The sequence below is a fragment of the Malaclemys terrapin genome, chromosome 1, assembly GCF_027887155.1.
Source record: "Malaclemys terrapin pileata isolate rMalTer1 chromosome 1, rMalTer1.hap1, whole genome shotgun sequence".
Taxonomy (NCBI): Eukaryota; Metazoa; Chordata; order Testudines; family Emydidae; genus Malaclemys; species Malaclemys terrapin.
This window is the reverse complement of record NC_071505.1, coordinates 133,118,653-133,138,824: the sequence shown is the minus strand read 5'-3', so window position 1 is coordinate 133,138,824 and position 20,172 is coordinate 133,118,653. Positions and strand designations below refer to the sequence as shown.

The window sequence follows — 20,172 nt, the reverse complement described above, 5'->3', positions numbered from 1 at the left end:
AAATCCGAAGTGCCGAAGGATTGATCTCTGACAGCAAGACCAAAGCTAGAGCGAGGGTGTTGTAACTTCTGGATGAGTGGGTAGGAGAGCCTGTGAAACACCAAGAACTTCCACGAGAAAAAAGAAGTCAGGGATGTTAGGATTAATCCCCCAATGCTTACACTAGAAGAGGCGAAGCCAGTATATACATAACAACTGATAAATCCTGAAGGAAAGGGTTCATTAGGCCAAAACTGCCTGATAAATTACCAAGAGTGATCCTGCAGTCCTTAAGCAATACTCCCATTGAATTCAATGGAATCTTGCCTGAATAAAGGGTCTGATGGCCGTAAAAGGAGGTTAGAAAGGTGTTTAAAAAAAAAAAGGATGGGTAGTTGTGAGTTGAGATTTAGGTCTCATGAACACTTAAAACTGAAGCTGACATAGCTACAGTGCTCGGCGGTGTGAAAAATGCCGACCGGACCCCCGGTTTTGATGCACCTATATCGATGAAAGAATGCTTCCATCAACCAAGCTAATGTCGCTTGGGGAGGTGGTGTTCCAACAGCAATGGAAAAACCCTTCTGCCAGTGTAGGCTGCACCCACACTACGGGGATATACCGGCATAACGGCTATATAGAAAGGCTGCTATAGTCCCCACAATGTAAACACAGCATAAGGAAAGTTGAAGTCTAGATTTGACAATGTCAGCCATGGGTCTGTCACATATGAGTAGACTCATGTGTGCGTGCATGTGTGTGTGTGTTAATCTCAATGGTTAAAAAGTTAATAAAATTTAAAGCATATACATTTATATAGTCCATAAAATTAGTATTTAAAGATTAAAATCTGTACAAGTAGGAAAACTAGCCTACTGTGCAAAAGACAGTTATCAGCTCTCAAATGCCATTAAATAATAGTAACTATTTATATAATGGTAGCACCTCTACTCCCCAGTCTAGACTCCACTCTGCTACATGCTGCACTAGATCATAGGTAGAAATAGTCCCTGTTCCAAACAGCACCGTACATTTCTGCCTGTAACATGATTGATTGTCAGTGAACTGTAACTCTGCCTCCTCCTCAGAGGACTAACGATTAGACCTATTGTAAGCAACTGTATCTGAATCAACAACAGCATGATGCAGAATTTTATAGGGATGCTGTTAAGTAGTGTAAGGCTCAATGTCTAGGTTTTATTTTTTAAAGAAGGATTTTTACATAAATTAAAATACGTTGAAGATTTAAATAAATAAATGTAAAGACTAAATGAGATTTAATTATTTAAACATTTCCATGGTGTATGTTAAACCCAAACACAGGAGAATCAGAAAATATGACTGTCCATAAACACAAAGTGAAAATGACTGCCTAGTTTCTTGGTTAACTTTGGAGTAAAGTAAAAAAAAGTGTTGTTTTTTTTAAAAAGTGTCACAGACACAAAGCAAACTTGATGTTGTTTCCATTCCTTCTCCTTCCATAATCTAGTGGTATCACAAATAAGACATATGTTTACATATAATATTTTATCTTGGCAGTGTCATTGTAACATATATATTTGGCAATTTAAAACAAAAAATGCTCTCCCCAACTCATCTTTTTCCTTATAATACTAAAGAATGAAGTGCCTATAATAATATCTGAAAACATTCAGAGAACACAAGACTTCATAAAGAACCTGTCAGCATTCCATCGCAGCTTCTTATATTTTTGGATGTACCATATCTGTCCTCAGAAACCACCTTTATGACCCGTTAAAAAATGAACAGATAAAGCAGAAAAATCAAAGGTTCTGATCCAGCATCTACTGAAGTCAATGGCAAAATTTCAATTGACTTCAGTGAGAGCTGGCTACAATCAGGCCACAGTGGTTTAACTCGTTATTGCTGTTCTCCAGTGTAGGAATTCTGCATTAGCAAACATATGATCGATCTCAAGGCCTGATCCTGCAGCCCTTATGTGAATAGTCCCATCGGCTTCAATGGGCCTTCCCATGTGAGCTAGGGATATAGGACAGGGCCCTTTGTATCACCATAGGCTGTAATCTATCTTTCTAAGACCACTAAAAGCAGGAAGCAGTGACCCAAAACACCTTGTCTTACCTGTGGCACAAAGGGCAATAAATGTTTGTGCATGCTTCCGGATCAAGAGCAACTTGTCTTTAGGTAGAGGCAGTTTTCTTAGAATGTGTTCAATGAAATCATGTGGAGTCACTGCTGCAAGATTCCACTTCAACTTTCCCAGCACCACCAGCTCCCACTCCTGAAGGAAGAAAACAAAAAGAAAAACCATAGGCAAGCCTGACGAAAAAGAACAAAAAGCTTACTCATTTTACTGATTGTAATTATATCACTGCTAAATTGGTTTTGCTTAAACCTTTTTGCAATATGCCTCTGAAGCTTTGAAGTTGTTGACTTTGCTTTTCCTTCATTTTTTTTGAACACTGGAAATGTCAAGCTACACTGAAAATAATGAGGCCTGGCAGTTCCTGCCAAGATTTTACTTTTTTTGCAGCCAGTGCTGAATGCCCACCCAGAAAGTTTAGCCTGCAATTAGATATTGCCAAGGTCACTGTGGTCCTTCCCTAGTAACTTATTTTAAATGGCTAGAGTGCTTAATTTATAGCCATTTAAAGCCCACTGGATAACTATGCACACAAATAAGCAAGACAGACATTTTCTTTTTCCACTGGGAAAGTCAGCCCCACAGCATTTTCTCTACAATTGTTTTAGAGATGTCCTTTGCTTCAAACTGTATTTCACGTATGCCACAGCAAGTTTTGCAGCAGGGAAACGCATATGACACATCCAAGAAGAAGACGGTAAGACATCTGACAATGTACCACATAGGACCCAATCCTGCATTCTTTGCACACACAAAACTCCCCGAGAAGTCACAAGAAGTTTTCGGGTGCACAAGGAATGACGGTTCAGGCCCATAAGTGTGGTTATGCTTCAAAAAGCAGTTATATATAAAAATGGCACCTTCTCACGCAACAGATCTGCTCTTTGGGTACCTTCAGAGCCATGTTTCCTTCCTTTAGTCTCTAAAATAAGTTTTTCATACATTTTACTGCTATTAGTAAAAGAGCCATCATAGATCAGAGAGAGGGAACTGGATTCCACTCCACTTCATGCATCATCAGAATTATTAAATACATTCCATTTATAGACTCTTTAATCTCAAGAAGAAGAACAGGAGTACTTGTGGCACCTTAGAGACTAACAAATTTATTAGAGCATAAGCTTTCGTGGACTACAGCCCACTTCTTCGGATGCATCCGAAGAAGTGGGCTGTAGTCCACGAAAGCTTATGCTCTAATAAATTTGTTAGTCTCTAAGGTGCCACAAGTACTCCTGTTCTTCTTTTTGCGGATACAGACTAACACGGCTGTTACTCTGAAACTTGTATTTAATCTCAAGGATGCATGAGCCTGCAGAAAGCCAGCAGCACTCTCAGAGCCCAGGTTGAGTTTGTAGGGCTGGCAATTGGAAAAAACATCTTTTTTATTCGTGAACTTAGTAGATCTGAACTGGCATCTGTGAGAGACAATAAACATGGAACCCCACAATGGCATTTTTACAGTCACTTTTCAGAGTAGAACCCTATAGCATAACAGCTATAGAAACTGCTATTGGGATAATATAGAACCCTTCAAAACCTGGAAATCTTCTACTGAAATGTTTCCGTAAGGGTGACTTGAAACCAGTCCTGCATAATTTCTCAAGAAAAATCATAAAATATTTTAATAAAATGACAATTAAATTCATTATGGACTGATCTTTCTAACACTACCAGATACAAGCCCCAATTCAGGAAAGCATCTTTATTCAGCAAAGCACTTAAGCATGTGTTTAACTTTAACTTCCCCTGAAATCAAAAAAGTTAAGCATGTGCTTAAGCGCTTTCCTGAATTGAGGCCACAGTGTTTATTGCCATAAGTAGTACCACTGGTGGAACTATTAACAGTGTATTAAGCACAGCAGCATTTTGGGGGCAAGGCCCTTCCTTTTAGATTGATTTTGCAACCTTTCCACAGATGGAACTCCACTGGCTTCAATGGGTGTTTCACGTAAGAAGTACTTGTATGAATTCAGGGCCAGATTCTACAAATTAGGATCTGTGAGAACAGAACTATTTGATTGAAATATGCACTCTTATAAACTAATAATACTTAGCACTTACACAGTACTTTATATCTTAAAAGTGCTTTGCAAATATTATTTCATCAGAAATCATTTAAATAAAAGTAACTTTTTTCAGCTCTCTCACCTTAAGATCTGATCCTGAACTCCTCAGTGAGGAGGGGGCCCTTATTTACAATTACGCTTAACAGAGCTGAATTTTGATAAATTTCACACTTTGATAAAGTTAACACTAGAAGCTACATTTACAAAAAAGGCACAAATGCCACCCATGATTTTCTAAGTTATAAATGTATCACTTGTATGGGCAATTTGTTAATTTCACAGTATGAAGCACTCCATCCTACTCTCACTAGAGTCAATGGCAATACTCCCATTGACTTCAACAGGAGCAGGATTCAACAATAAATGAAAGAAATTTAGAAACAAGACTTACTGCATCAATAGTGAAAAAAAATTGAAAGTAAATTTTCCAAAGGGTGATAAAAATCCTCCATAAATATTTATTTTATTTGGTACATAACCTGAATAAAACCAAGTGACATAACATGGGTTTTTAAAAAGTTCCTCATATTGCAGACAGCTCCTTTAAAACTGAAAGCAGAAAAGAAACTACAAACAGAAGAGATTCTGGCAATGGTTCAAAAATGAGGTCATTTCCAATTGTGCATGTCTGACACTGGATGGCAGTGCAGCACCAGAGCACCAGAAAGAAAGCACCTTTACAAAGAACCCAGCACAGAAAGTTTCTTGCCCATTTAAACACATGTACATATATGTATGTGCATGCTATCAAAATGAGATCTTCTGCTAACTATGTATAAATCTCTTAAAAAACACAAACAGTAACCAAAGCCTTAAGATTATCTCTCAGGGCATTTGCTAACCATTGTGTTAAATAAATAAATAGGAAAAGGACAAGAATATTAAATATTAGGCAATTATATACAGTACATTCAAAATGAATGGGGAGATGTCCCTCTCAAACAATCATGCTATTTTCATACAAGAAACTTATCTTGATCACTTTCTATCAGTGCATGAAAATCTTTTAACAGCTTCAACTTTTCAAATATTGTTTAAAAAATTATAAATGGGCAGGGAAATGTATCATTTGTTGGGCTCTGGAAGGAGGGGGGAGGTTGTCAGCCCAAGAGCTGATGGTGGAGGGGGAGAGGGACACACTGGAGGTAGAGTGGGGCTGCTTACCAGCAGCTCTTGGGGTTTGATGGAATTGTCCGTATATATGCAAAGTTTCTCTGCAGTGAGGGGGATTGTCTCTTTCAGCTTGGAGGCCAAGAACATGCAAACTGCCCCCAGCAGCTGCAGATGGCACTTTCTGGTGGGCACCACAGCTAAAAATCTGTCCAAGTAATTCATGGCTAGGGGGAAAACCTCTTCTTCACACTTCTGCTCTTCACAGACCTGCAATCAAGGAGTGGGGGTGAGGAGGAAAGCGAGAGAGAGAAGAAAATGAGTGATCACATGAAATTTACCAATGGCTCTAAATGATTTTTTTTTTTTTTTTTGCGGGGAGCTAGACTGGGGGGAGGGGGCGATCTCTGGAGCGGCTGGGAAGGCTGTCAATCGGCTTTCACATTCCTTTGGTTCATTCAGTAAGAAATGAATTAAGTCACAGTGTGGGAGCCGAAAGCCCATCGAGCAACAGCAGCAGCCGCCGCCTCAGACTTTGCGACCCAATTTTTTCTTGGGTTTTTTTTTTTTTTTTGCCCTTTTTGGATTTCGTCATATTTTCAAAAAATAAATAAAAATATTTACAAGGCCCCGAGGGCCCCTGTTTTTGGAGCGATGGCATCACCAGGCGCCCCCCTATCATTCCCGACAATTGTAAAAATTCCCAAGGGGGGTGTTCCCCCAGCCCTGGGCCCGCGATTCGGCAGGGGGGGAGGTGGGGTGGGAAGAGCCTGGATCCTCAGCAGGAGAAAATGGTTTCAAAAAATGATCAAAAATCCAACCCAGGGGGGAAAGGGGCAAATTTCACATGAAAACCAAGAAGAGGGTCTGGGCTTCCCAGCATGGGGGGGATGGGCGGGGAGGGGTCCCCCCAAAGCGAGATCTTAAGGGGAAATGATGGGGGCCAGCGCAAGGCTGCAAAGTCTGGAGGGCTCTGGGCCCACAGCCGCCCTTGCAGGGTAAGTATTGGGGAGAGGGAGGGATTCCCCGGCTCACCGGGCTCCCCAGCAGCCTCCCCTCAAGCTGGGGGCCAGCCATGCTGAGACGGGGGTGTATTTCAGATCCATTCTTTTTTGGGGTGGGGGTGGCTCAGCGCTTCTAAGCAGAGTTGCATGCAAAGCAACATGGCGAAAAAATGGCACGTCCTGAGCACTGCATACGTGGGCACAGAAATACTTGTTGGGCAAAAATCAGGGGGGGATCGGTCACCCCTTGTTTTTTGCACGGCATCTGGGGCAGCTCCCCTCGCCATAAAAGCCTCACTCGAGTAGATCCAGTAGCCTGGGGGAAGAGGAGGGTTTTCTTTTCCTTGTTTTGCAAATGACTTTTGCAACTTTCCTTCTCCCCCATTTTGCACCCCTCTTTGCAAAGCAGCAGCCCCGGAAGGGCAGTTTTCTTCACAGGTTCACAGTCAAACGACCGAGACACAATCATTTCACATCCCCTTCTGCCTCCCCCTCCCCACCACCACCACCCCCCGACAAGAAAAGCACTGAATGAATTAGCAAAAACCATGATCTGGGGGGAAACATTGCAAGAAAAGAAGGGACAAAACAAACTCAGGAGAGCTTGCAAAAGGGTGAGCTATGCAGCCACCACGCCTGTGCAAAGGAACCCCCTAAAATCCCGAACTAGGGGCAAAGAGGGGAGACAGACCGATGGGGGGGGGGGGAGAAGCTCTGCCTCTCAATTTAATACAAACCTCCAACATCCAGGTCGCCACCATCCTCCTCATAAAGGGCTGGATGTCCTTCTGGACGCATTTGAAATAGGAACATTGGGGCAGATACCTCTCTTCTATGGTTAACAAATTGTGCAAAACGCGGTCATCATAGAGCAAGTTCGGGTCGGGCAGAGCTCTCCGCATGGGATCCACCTCGCAGCACAGCAGCTCCATGTTTCCAAAGAGATCTCCCTCTTTCTCTGATGGAAAAGTTTTTTGGGGGGAGGAGGAGGGGAAGGAGGGGGCAAAGGAGGAGGGGTGAATGGGTGGGAGGCAGACTGCAGGGCTTTCCAGCTCCCTCCTGCTTCCTTGAAAGTTCTCTCTCCTCTCTCTCGCTCTCTTGATTTCTAGCCTAAAGTTGAAGCAAAAGTGACGCAACGCACTAGGGCAGGCAGTTCTCTCGCTTGTTATTATGGAGAACAGCAGCTGGTCAGATGTAACATCAAACGCGTTTTTTCCCCCCTCTATAAGCTAACAAGGAACCAGGAGGCCCTTGTATAGGGCACACACACACAAAATGACAGCTTCTCTTTTTCTTCGTTACAGCGACCAAACAAAATCGCTCCAGACTTTCTGCTACACCGGGCAATCTGGATCCATATAAGTTTTTTTCTCTCTCTCTCTCTCTCTTTTTTTTTTTAATTGCTTATTGCAAGAACAGAACCGAGTGGTATCAGCTTAGTTTTGTGTGTGTTAACCATGCCATTTCCTTGCTCACTGGAGATCCTCCTTCTTCTTCCAGATTAAACAGAAGCTTTCGGATACCCCTTTCCCCACACACATTTTCTCCCCCCCCCCCTCCGCCCCCAATCCTCCTGACCTGCAACCAGGAGGAAAACTTTGCTTGCCAGCGAAAGACTAAAGGCAAAACAGAGACCGTACAAAAGAAGATTCCAAAGCTGTGTGCTTGCTGATGCTTGTATATTTTGCAGTATTTTCACGCTGCTGTTGGGGAGATCTAGCAGTGGCCACAATTCAACTTCCTCGAATATGTCGATGTATTTCTGACTAACAGCCAGAACTGTGTTAGCACTGCATGGTCACACTGATATAGCTTTCTAGGAAATATAATGGGGGTGGGGGAGCAGAAGGGCGGATTTGTCCCGCACTTGCTCTGTGACTTTCACCCTTCAGCACTGCATTTTTTCCTGCATCAGTTATTCTTAATGATCGCCTTTATATTGTATATATTTTTTTTAAAATTGCACTTGGCAATAAATGTGATTTCCATCATGTTTGATTTGCTATGAGGATCATTCATGCTCTTGCTTTTTTTGCATCTATTATTTTAACCATGGAGTTTAACTTTTATTCTGGGTGTTTTTTTAACCTTTTACAACACACCTCAGTTCATTGTCACCCCTCTGTGCCTCCCAGCCTATGCAAGGCAGCATTTTGTGAAGTGTGTCAAGTTTGTTAAGTCTCTGTTGCAGCCTTGCTGGAACCAGAGAAAAGGAACTGTATGCTCCTAAAGATGGGTTTGCATGAAAAGTAAGGTGGCCAGGCAGAAAATAAAGACGTGTATGTGGCTAGCACACCTCCTAATCACCCCTTCAGTCCCCCCAGTGCAATGAAGGTGAAGAGGAGGGAAAGAAAATATCACTTTAAAAGTGTGAGTTGAGAGTTTGGGGAGCTGCTTCCCCTCCCTCTATTTGCATAGCCAATAGCTCTGGGGCTTTTGCTGCTGCGCGCTGTTGTTACTGGGCAGATTATATTTTAAGGAAGAAGCATTCCTCACTACATCAAAAGAAACCAAGGAAGGGGAAAGGGGGAAAAAAGACACACACACACAACCTTCCGACCTTATCAACTGGGGGAAATCAGTATCCGGTCTACTGTAAAAAAATTAATCAAAGATCAAAGATCAAAATTGCTAATTGGAAATTAGCAATCACCCCCCAAACCAAAAACAAAACAAAACAAAAAACCCACCCACCCACAACCCTCAAATTGCAGTTCAAAACGAAACAGTACTGAGGATGAAACTGCCTTGGTTTAACTGCATGAGGAATAAAGTCACATTCAAAAACAAAACGCAAAAAGTTTGAGGGGGATTTTCCCAAACCGAGTAGATATTTTAGTCAATGATGTGAAATGTTTGTTTAACTACCAAAAAGACAATCTGAACCTTTTCTACAGCACTTTTGATACTTGCTAATGAGTAGAGCCATCATAATGAGGTATACACGATTCCTATTATCTTTCATCAAAAGTCATCTACCTCCTCCCTCCCAAAAAGCAAAGAATCACACGTGATTTCAAATCCATGCGCCATACAAACTATGGTTTAAATCATTTTTAGCTTCTTATCACGTCATTGTGTGGGAGCTTATCAGTAAAAGTCCGCAATAGAAAGCACTGGAAACATATCTACTTTGCAAAAATTGTATTTTATTACAGCATTGGGGAAAGGAAGGAGGGACTCCCTCACCCATGCATTAAGGTTATGCTACTCAATGAAAGGCTTTATCTTTCCCTATTCATTTCCCCTTCCTATTGCCTGGCTGCTCCTGTAAAATGGGGAGTGCGTTGTGTCAATGAACTTCTCCCCACCCCCCAAATCTTAGTGAATTCATAAACTCCAAAAGCCAGTAATTGTGATTATTTATTAATATGTTGAAGGAAAAGGGAGAGTGATATAATATCCTATTGGCATAAGATAATTGACAAAAGTTTCTAAGTTTTAAAAGTTGATAGATTTCTAGTTGGATTGGAGATAAATTAATACTATGTTGTCAGAAAGCAGGATTCTTGTAACAGAGAGATAAATATGCAGGAACCTCCACCTACAACAACCCCAATCATCAAGGGGAATAAACTAAGTGATCATTTCCCCGATTGTATATACATATCTTACAATTTATAGTCCAGGTATGCTAATTCAATTTTTATTTTTAAATAATACATGATGATGGAGCATTTCAAACTTGTTCATTTTTTTTAAATAAAAACCATGCAAATTGTGCACCAGAAATGTGGCTTTTACGTAGTGAGGTGTTGTGCAAATTCATTCCAGTACAATCGCTTAAAAAGCATTATTATTTTAAGTAATCGTTGTCAACTCCCGACTTCTATTCTTTGAAACGCTAACGTTAAAAAGCATGTGAAATTCTCATTTTCGTCTATTAGGGTATAGAAGAGGCTTTTGCTTTGACTGGATGTGGCGATGAGCGTTGTAGATGCAGTTATGCGCTTCATGAAAAATCCTGTCATTTCTCGACTGCTTTGTGAGTTATCGGTCAGTTTCAGAATAAAGCAGCAAAAACAAGTTGTCTCTTAATTTTGTCCGTATGCCCAGGGGCGCTTCCCTAATAAGGCTATTTAAAAAAAAATACTGCTTAACATTTGGAGACAGCAGATGTTTTAACAGTCTCAGTTTAGAGATTAATCGAGTGCCATATGTTGAATACCACCCCCTTCCCCAAAAAACTTTTCACATACGCTCTCTCTTCTTCTGATGAGCTGTTTTGGCAGTTAAAGAGCATAAATGATTAAACCAAACACTGTTCGTGTTTTTTTTAAACAGACCCGCATTATGTTTATGCCAACACCTTGCAAAAATGACACCACTTTCTGGAAAGGTTGTGTGTGCAGCCTCATGTGGAAATCGCTCCCTGCAGTGATGCCCCTAAGTGCAGCTGCAACCCGCACATGCATGCTGGATTTTCGCGGAAATTTAACATCATCCTGCCAACACACGTTGGAATCATTTTTCTCGGGCGCCTCTGCTGCCGCTGCTCAGCGTCATGCTCTTGAAGCGGTATGCTCTGCGCTAGAGGGGGTGCTGTGCTGCTGTTAGCCCTATTGCAATGGTTTAAAGGGCAGTAATCCGATCTAAAGCTAGTGCCAGTCGTTTGAGGAACTTTTTTCTATTTACTATATTTCTTTATATTAATAATGATCATTAATACAATAGTAATAATGAACGATCCTTTCTTCTTCTTTTTTCATATGAAAGCTCTAAGTGATAGGGAGAGTCTTCGTTATGTATTTTGTACAGCCCCGAGTTTATCCAGGAGTAATTTAATTATTTTTTCCCCCCAGCTTCTCCTTTGGGGAAAAAATAAGGGAAGTAAGCAGCCTGAAGATATTTCCAGGCACACTGTCAGATCAAACTTTGTCTCCAAACCAGACTAACTGAAATGTGCGCACATTTAAAAAAAAATCCCAATGGAGAGAGGGTTATTTTAATTAATTAATTAATTAAATAAATATTCCCTTGCAGTGAACACAGGAGCATGGTTGGGGCATTAGCATCTGAAAGTGAAACTGACTGAAAGCAATCTCCTTCTCCTCCACTTAAAACAGGGGTTCTCAAACTGGGAGTCAGGACCCCTCAAGGGTTTGAGAAGTTATTACATGGGGGGGCGCCAGCTGTCAGCCTCCACCCTGCTTTGCCTCCAGCATTTATAATGGTGTTAAATATATAAACAAGTGTTTTTAATTTATAGGGGGGGGTCGCACTCAGAGGCTTGGTATGTGAAAGGGGTCACTAGTACAATAATTTGAGAACCACCGACCTAAAATAACTGTATGGGTTTTTTTTTTCATTGTGAGAGCTGAGCGAGATGCAGAAAGTAAACAGCATGAATCGCAACATGTAAAATAGAATTAAAAATATTTCAGTTTCAATAATCTCAAGTGTTATTTATGAGATCACCTTTTGTTAATGTGATTTTCAACTTTTCAAAGTTGTGTTTTGTGTGTCCACAGGCCAATTCAAAGTAGGCAGCATAGTAAAAATTTACCTTTCCACCCCTCCCGTTCTTGGTTATGTGTGTGAAAATTAGGATTTAGAAATCATAGGAACTGTGTGCACCCCACCCATACCGCTACAAAAAATTATAATTGTATTGCTAATTTTAGACTCTTAATTCTTTGGGCAAGAGACTATATCATTTGAGATATTATACTTACATAAAATCACCCATGCAGCAAGCAACATTTGCCCTCCAATAAAGTAGTGTCTGCACTTGGATGGTGCTTTCATACAGGCAGAACAGTTAAACTGATAAACAGATGAATTCCAAGATGAGTGTTGTAATGAATTTTTAAATAAATTCTTCCTTTCCATTTTATGTAAAATTCAGCTGTTAATCTCTTCTCTTTAATTAGTGGAAGTTCTTCAGGGCATGGACTTTCTTTTACTATGTTTGTACAATGCCCAGCACGTTGGGGCCATAATCCTTATCATAATGATAAAGTTAGATTGGAAAGGGGTTCACTAAAGAGCTACCAGACTGTTTCTAGATCTGGAAAACATGCCTTTTAGTGGGAGACTTAAGAAACTCATTATATTTAGTTTATCCAAGAAAAACTTAAGAGGTCATTTAATCATCATGGTATACAAATATCTATGTGGGTAAGAGATTCATCTAGTAGATGGCTCTACAATCTAGCAGAAGAGGCATTAGGAGATTCAGAGGTTGGAAAGTGAAGCTAGACCAATTCAGACTAGAAATAAGGTGCACATTTTTTACACTGAGAATAATTAACTATTGGAATATGTCATGTAGGGATTTGATATATTACCCATTAATTGAAGTCTTTAAATAAAGACTGGATACCTTTCTAAAGCAGTGTTTTTTTACTGGTGACCCCTTTCACATAGCAAGCCTCTGAGTGCGACCCCCTGTTCTGTATAAACTGTTATATTGTTCATGGTTTATTGAGTTACATGTCAAGTATCAGGGGGTAGCTATGTTAGTCTGTATCTACAAAAACAACAAGGAGTCTGGTGGCACCTTAAAGACTAACAGATTTATTTGGGCATAAGCTTTCGTGGGTAAAAGAGGTTTTTACCCATGAAAGTTTATGCCCAAATAAATCTGTTAGTCTTTAAAGTGCCATCAGACTCCTTGCTGTTTTTTGAGTTACATGTGTGTATCAGACCCAATAATCAGTTTTTAAGGATATTGCAGCAATCCAAGATGGAGTCTGAACTGTCATCTTGTGACTCCATCTTGTGACCCCTCTGTGCATTGTCAGCCTGGCCTGGATGTAACTGGACTGAACTGGTTTTTCCTGCCTCTGGGCTATCCCAAGACCACACCACCTCAGACTGTTTCCTGCCTTTCCCAGGATCATACTATGTTTTCCCACCACAGCCTCTATAAAAGAACTGTAATCACAGACTGGTGGAGCAGTCCATCACAGCAACTGTGCATACACAGTTCTGGTCTTCGTGGCACCAGTGCACCATCGAAGAATACCATTCATTCCCGAGGTGAGAAGAAAGAAGAAGAGGCATTCCACCTTACCTGTCCTGCTCCTGGGAACGTCTACATCCTGAGGGTTTTCGGTCTGCTTCTTCAGTCCCAACAGCATCGAGGGCCTCTCCAGTGCTCTTCCTCCATGGGTTCCAATTACCTACGGAGTAGTGGTCCTGGACTTCACCACCACCAGTGAAATGCTGGGAATATAGTGAGACAAAATAATTAGGGTTTCTTAATTGGGGTTATGTTTTTTTTGAATGCCAGGGTGGGTTCGGTTTCATTTGAGTCTGAGCTTCACGCTTACAGGGAGAGCTGCTGTGTCACTGGTTTGTTTTTGTTATATAGTTACTGCTCATTTACATTTGTCTCTTCCCTTATCTGTAAGTTTATCCCCTAATACACTTACCTTATTTCTGGTCAGCCTTTATTATTCGTGCACCACACAAGGGAAGAGGGAGGGAGATCTGCACCAGTCCACCAGTGACAGATACGTCAGAGGGCGAGTCTGCTCTTCTGAGAAAAAGGGGCTTGTTTATATTCTGTTACCTACACCCACTTACGCAATTAGAGTTATCTTGGCTCCCCTTTGAGATAACATTTCTGGTGACCCATGGCAGGATGCTCTGGGGACTGGATTAGCCATTTCCTTAGGGTCCTGTTAGGCTATTTTATTTTTATTTTGTGAACAGCAGCAGTTTCGGTCCTTGAGACTCGGGGAAGGAGTTCTTACTGGGATATTATTGTATTAGCCAAAGGGCAAGTGAACCAGTTGACTCCTTTCCCCGTCCTTTGGCAAAGGGTGGGATTTTATCCTAACCCTATTGAAATCCTGTTATTGTGGATCAGGGGTCGCAGGGAAGCCCGAGCCCCCCCTTCTGTAACAGGTAGCGGTTACTGGTTGCCCCGTCCAGTGTCGTTAGTGCCATTCCCTGTAAAGGGTAGGTATGGAGTGGTCTGGGCCCCAAAAGGGTGGCCACTTTCTTTGGCAGAAGGCAGTGTATTAGGCTAGCCTAGTTTGGGCCGAGGTGCCATGTATAAAGGCACGGTTTCTTACCGGACCCCTTCTACGTTCACTTAAGTTACCCTTTCAATTCCAGAGTTGGGTAAGCAACTCCCTACAGCACGATGGATCGAATTTTCAGTCTGCAAGGATGGACTCCACGGTCTAATAAAAATTCTTTGGATCATGATATTGATTCTTTTGGGAAGGGAGGAAATCCTTGGCAGCAGGAATCACTGGTAGGGAGTGATTCCTTGGGCAACTTTTCCATCTTGTGGGCTCGCTACCACACTAGCAAGCCTAAGCCTAGTAGAAAGGAACAAAAACGAGCTCTGAATTATGGCCTGGCCATGGTCGGCCATGAGCTCAATTCTCAAGTGGTGCTGCTGAAAGAGCAGACAGACCAGAAACTTGAGAAGTGCCAGCAGCAAAACCAACAGGTTGAACAGCAAGCTGCTGAGCTGCAAGCAGCTAAGGCCTCTGTGACCACTCTAACGCAGGGATCGGCAACCTTTGGCCCGCGGCTCGCCAGGGTAAGCACCCTGGTGGGCCGGGCCGGTTTGTTTACTTGCCGCGTCCGCAGGTTCGGCCGATCGCGGCTCCCACTGGCCGCGGTTCGCCATCCCAGGCCAATGGGGGCTGCGGGAAGCGGCGCAGGCCGAGGGACGTGCTGGACGCCATTTCCCGCCATCCCCATTGGCCTGGAGCGGCGAACCGCAGCCAGTGGGAGCCGCAATCAGCCGAACCTGCGGACGCGGCAGATAAACAAACTGGCCCGGCCCGCCAGGGTCCTTACCCTGGCAAGCCGCATGCCAAAGATTGCCGATCCCTGCTCTAACGTTACAGGTGGCTCAGCTTGAACAGCAGCTAAGAGGCCTTAGCACTAAAACTGCAGCCACTGAAAGAAAAGCAGAAGTTAAAATACAAGAACTGCTGGAATCTCAGGCAGCAGTTAGACAGCTAATTAAGGAGGCTGCTGACAATCGGGGAAGGCCCACCTCCTATGTGGATTGTCAATGCCACATCAAATAACTGCAAGACCAATTGCAGCTAACACAGGGGTTAATGAAGGGAGTTGATACTAACCCCCTGGCTGCCTTAACAATGGATTGGTGTGAGGAACATCCGCCAGAAAATTGGTATGGGAAAGAGCAGCTACCCTCTGCACTTCCAAGCTGGAGGAGGTGGAAGCTACACAGAAAGGATGCCCGTTGGCTCCTATGGTGACCACAGTTACCCAGTTTGAAAACACTGGGCAACTCCCCTTGGTAAAACATGAAAGTAAAGTTCTCACACCAGAGCAGGCTAGAGCCATGGGAAAGCACATGGTGCCTTGTAACCGAGATACGGTGCTTAACTGGCTAGCAAAATTATCTGTTACACCACATTTGACTCAAGATGATGTGATATGTATACTAAGGGAATGTATGTCTAGTGATGATTTTGCAGCTCTTCCTTATAATGTATTAATTGATGCAAATAATGAACCATCTACTATCTATTCATGTGTATTTTGATTGCTTTATCCACATGATAATGTATTGGGCAAGGCATATTCAGAAAAGCAGAGTGTTGATGAAAGGCCAGAAAAATATTTTCTGAGGAAAAAATTGTTATTCTGGCTGGCTAGACTAAGGGTGAACTATAATGGGGTAATCACTTACGATATACCTGAGTTAAGAGAACTTTATGTGCAGGGTTTAGCTCCTAGCATACGGCTAGCTATGGGTCCAATAGATATACATAAGACTCGGCTACCTATATTAAAAGCAAAAGCACGGGAGATTTTTGAACTACAGCAATTGGCCCATCAAGGAACATCAGTAGAAAGGAAGGTAGCTGCATATAACAGCAAGGAGACAACAAATGGTAAAAGCAGCAACACAGGACAAAGTTCCCCCATTACTAAACCCCAGGACAACAAGAACTTTATGCTCAGAGGAACTGCAGATGAGATAAGGATTTTTAAAAAGCTTATGCTAAAAAGATTGTCTCAATATGAGCCATGGGACAAACTAAATAAGCAGAGACTGTCAGCAGAGGACATGTTTCTAAAATTGCCTAAATATGAATCTGGGCAAAAAGCTGGAGGGCCAAGTTCCGACTCTCCTGTAGAGTCTGTCTCCACTAGCAGTACTTACTGAGGAGGCCGAGCTTCCCAAGCCCCTGGTATGGTAGCCCCTGTAGTTAACGACGAGTGGGGCAGGCCTACAGTAAAAATTAAAATCGTGGGAAGCTTCGGAAAAATAGAAAAACCAATGCTGGTGGATACAGGAGCCTCCACTAGATTGTTATGTCTCCAGGGAAGTCCTACAGCTAAGAACTGGCCAGTAAGGGAACTGAAATCTTTGGTCTCGTATAATGGTAAAGAAAATGTCATTCCTTTTACTTATGATGTTACTTGCCATATTGGGTCTCTATCTATACAGGCCTCATTTGGACTACAAAAATTGGATGGTACAGGTATATTAGGAATAAATCTGTTGCAACAGCTAAATATAACTATTGACTTACCTAATAGGATGTTAATTCGAGCAGAACATGGAGAAGCAGGTATTCTAATCCCTGCAACACACCGCATCTGTGCTGTCAAGGCTCCAGAAGAATTGCAGCTTCCTGTATAGGAGACAGAAATCCAACAAGTTACCAACAAATATAAGAAGGTGTTTGCTCCTAACAAACTGAGTTGCGGAAAGGTTCAAGCCTTGATAAAGATAGAAGGTCCTGATCCAAAGCCTATACGTCAATACTGGTATTCTGCAGAGGCGAAGGAGGGGATTCGACCCACAATAGAGGCATTATTGAATCAAGAAGTTCTAATACTTTGTCAAAGTGTCTGCAACTCTCCTATTTGGCCGGTCAGAAAGGCCGATGGAAGCTCCTGGAGGTACTGTGGACTATAGTGGATTAAACAAAGTAACACCCTGGTTGGCCCCTGGTTGTTGCTAAATTTCCAGAAGTGATGAATTTAATCACTGAAGGTGCGTGCTGACACAGTGTCCTAGATATGTCTATTGCCTTCTTCTCCATACAATTCCATCCCTCCTGCTACTATAAATTTGCCTTCTCCTATGAAGAAAAACAAGTCACCTTTACAAGAGTTCCCCAAGGGTATCACAATGCTCCAAGTTTATGTCATCACATCATAGCAGCATTATGGAAATCTGCCTATGGAAGTGGGGAGAGGAAAAGCAAAGAGCTGTACAATAACTGAAGCAAGCCTTAATGGAAGCACCTGCACTGGCATTCCCACAGGTAAATAAACCCTTTCACCTCCAACTAGCAACCACTAATACAGCAATCAGCGCTATCCTTCTGCAACTTCGTGGAACTTCCTTGAAGCCCATAGCATATGGGTCCAGAGTGTTATCAGCAGTGGAACAGAAATTCACTGAATGTGAGCGAGAGGTATTGACTCTTGTATGGGTGCTGGCTCATTGGGAGTACATAGTGGGCATGGCTCTTATAGTGTTAAAGACCCCGCACACTCCTGTGAAGTATGTACTAACTGGGAGAGCCAACTCTGGAAAAGTAAGCCACCCTAGTCTGGCTAACTGGACCTTATCTTTGATCAACAAAGAAATACAAGTAGAAAAGGTTGCACATCCCAGCCTGGCACCATTCGCACTTTGTGGTCCTGCACCAAAGGAATCCCTGATGAATCATGAGTGTCCTCTTCCCTTAGAGTAAGAATCCTGAGATCGTATCACCTTTCAAATTAGAGTCAGTGTTTGAAGAGGCTAAAACTTATAACTGAGACCTACGGGTTGTGGATGGAAGCAGCATGTATATCAATGGAAAAGCAGTCACAGGGTTTTACATGTTTTACATGTTTCATCCGATAAAGTATTCCAAGGAACCATCATACACAACTCAGCCCAGGCTGCAGAAATAGTGGCAATCATTGTAGCCTTGGAAAATGTTGAATCTTCCACAATTATTACCATCTGTACAGATTCTGATTGGGCAATGAGGGCATTGTTGGACTGGATGGTTATTTGGAAAACAAGAGAAATGAGAACAGCAGACAACCAGCAGTTGCTTATGCCGGATATCTGCAATATGCATAGTGTTTAGGTGAATCTAGGAGGGGTGACACTTTCTTGTTTAAGGTTAAGGCCCACCGCAAGAATCAATCACAAATCACCCTCCTGAACAGTAAGGTGGATCAGCCAGCGAAACAAGCTGTGAGCTTGGGACCAGAGTTCAGATGGATTAAGGTGAAAGCAACCATTAATGTCTTAACCCACTGATCACCAAGACATCATAAGGTTACAGTTACAAGACCCAGAAATCAAGCAGCTAGTAAAGGATGACAAATACAACTCCTATACCATTCAACAACATTCGTCTGGTTTAATTATGGCAACTAAAAATAAGAGTAAAGACCAGGTATCTGAAGAAGATGGTATTCCATTGCTTGTGATCCCAAAAGTGCTTCGACAAGAACTGATACAACTGGCACATAGACAGATTCATTTTGGAGTCCAGAAAATGCTATGTAAATTGGCTACTGTGGCCTGGTGGCCAGAGATTGCAAGAGATATTGAGCACTATATCAACAACTTCCTGAGATGTGCTCAGAACAACCTAGACACCAAAATCGTCAAGGGACCTCTTCTCCATCAACCAGTAGATGGCCCATGGCTAAGGGTGCAAATTGATTATATTGGCCCCATACCTTGAACAAATAGGGGAAACCAATATTGTTTAGTGTGCGTCGACCCCTTCTCAAAGTGTATTGAGGCTTATCCCACACATAATTGCACAACTCAAACTACAGTCAAGTTATTGCTGGAAAATACATTTGATCGGTTTGGTCTACCAAGAGTCAGTGATTCCAACCAGGGTCCTCATTTCATCATGGAAATAACCAAACAACTGTGTATAGCCCTGTGGGTGCATCAGAGATACCATGTAGTAGGCCACCCTCAAGCATCTTGTAGAAAGATCAAATAGATTTCTGAAGACTGCACTTCAGAAAGTTATCAATTCCTCCGGGAAAAACTGGGATCGATACCTCCCATTAATTCTTATGGCAATGAGATCCACCATCGGATCCCATGGTTTCACTCCTCATGAGGTGTTATTTGGACGACCTATGGTAACGCCGGAGCAATGGTGGGTGCCAGGAAGGGTACCCCTTGACAAATATCGACCAAGAGCAATAACAGACCAATATATAAAATCCATGCTAAGTTTCATCACTGATGTGCAAAGGGCAGTAGCTGTCACCCTAAAAGCTAATTGTAGGAAGATGGACCAAAGGCTCAATAGTAACCTTAAATTCATTGAATGGAATGTGGGTGATCAAGTTCTATTCAAGTACAATTCAGAAAAAAAACATCCACTCAGCCCTAGATGGGTCGGTCCTGTTACCATTATAAACAAAGCAAGTCCTATTACTTACCAGCTGGAAATGAAGTCTGGGAAGAAACGAGTCACCAAATGGTTTCACAGCACACAACTCAAAGCGTGGGAAGGAAACATCTGCTCTGACAACTCTGTAAAGGAAAAGGAGGGAAAAAAAGTAATCATAAACCACCTTAGGTAAAATTAATATTTCTGTGTTTTCTCTTTTAGGGTACTGGAGAAAGCATGAACACTCCTGGAAAATATCTGATGTCTATAGTTATGGTGTGGTTATGCATATGGATTTGTCAAGGTCTAATAGTTCAAGAGAATGAGCATTGGTTTTGCAAAGTGAATGAGAGTTTACTCTACAAGTGGAAGATCCCTGTTTTTGAGTATAACCAGAAAGAGGATTCAGAAGAGGAGGTATATACACAAGAGGAGTTCGAAAATGAGGAATATGAGGAGGATTATGATGAGGATTACAGGAAGGAAAACAAAGGTGCTATAAATCAAACGATGCTAAGGGCACCACCTAAAGCCCCAACAAAACCCTTTCCAGA

The 20,172-nt window shown here is 42.2% G+C and overlaps 1 protein-coding gene across 1 annotated transcript in view; it reads right to left on the bottom strand.

The window, feature by feature from the left end:
• CCND2 (cyclin D2) overlaps positions 1-19,948 on the bottom strand; it is a 75,284-nt gene extending 55,336 nt beyond the window's left edge. The window contains exons 1-6 of the mRNA XM_054039221.1: positions 19,668-19,948; positions 16,772-16,873; positions 13,303-13,454; positions 7,022-7,242; positions 5,335-5,550; positions 2,083-2,242 (exon numbers count right to left, since the gene is read on the bottom strand). Coding sequence (XP_053895196.1) covers positions 2,083-2,242; positions 5,335-5,550; positions 7,022-7,242; positions 13,303-13,369 — 664 coding nt within the window. The 5' untranslated portion in view covers positions 13,370-13,454; positions 16,772-16,873; positions 19,668-19,948. The remainder of the gene's footprint in view (positions 1-2,082; positions 2,243-5,334; positions 5,551-7,021; positions 7,243-13,302; positions 13,455-16,771; positions 16,874-19,667) is intronic.
• Between the last annotated feature and the right edge of the window lie 224 nt (positions 19,949-20,172).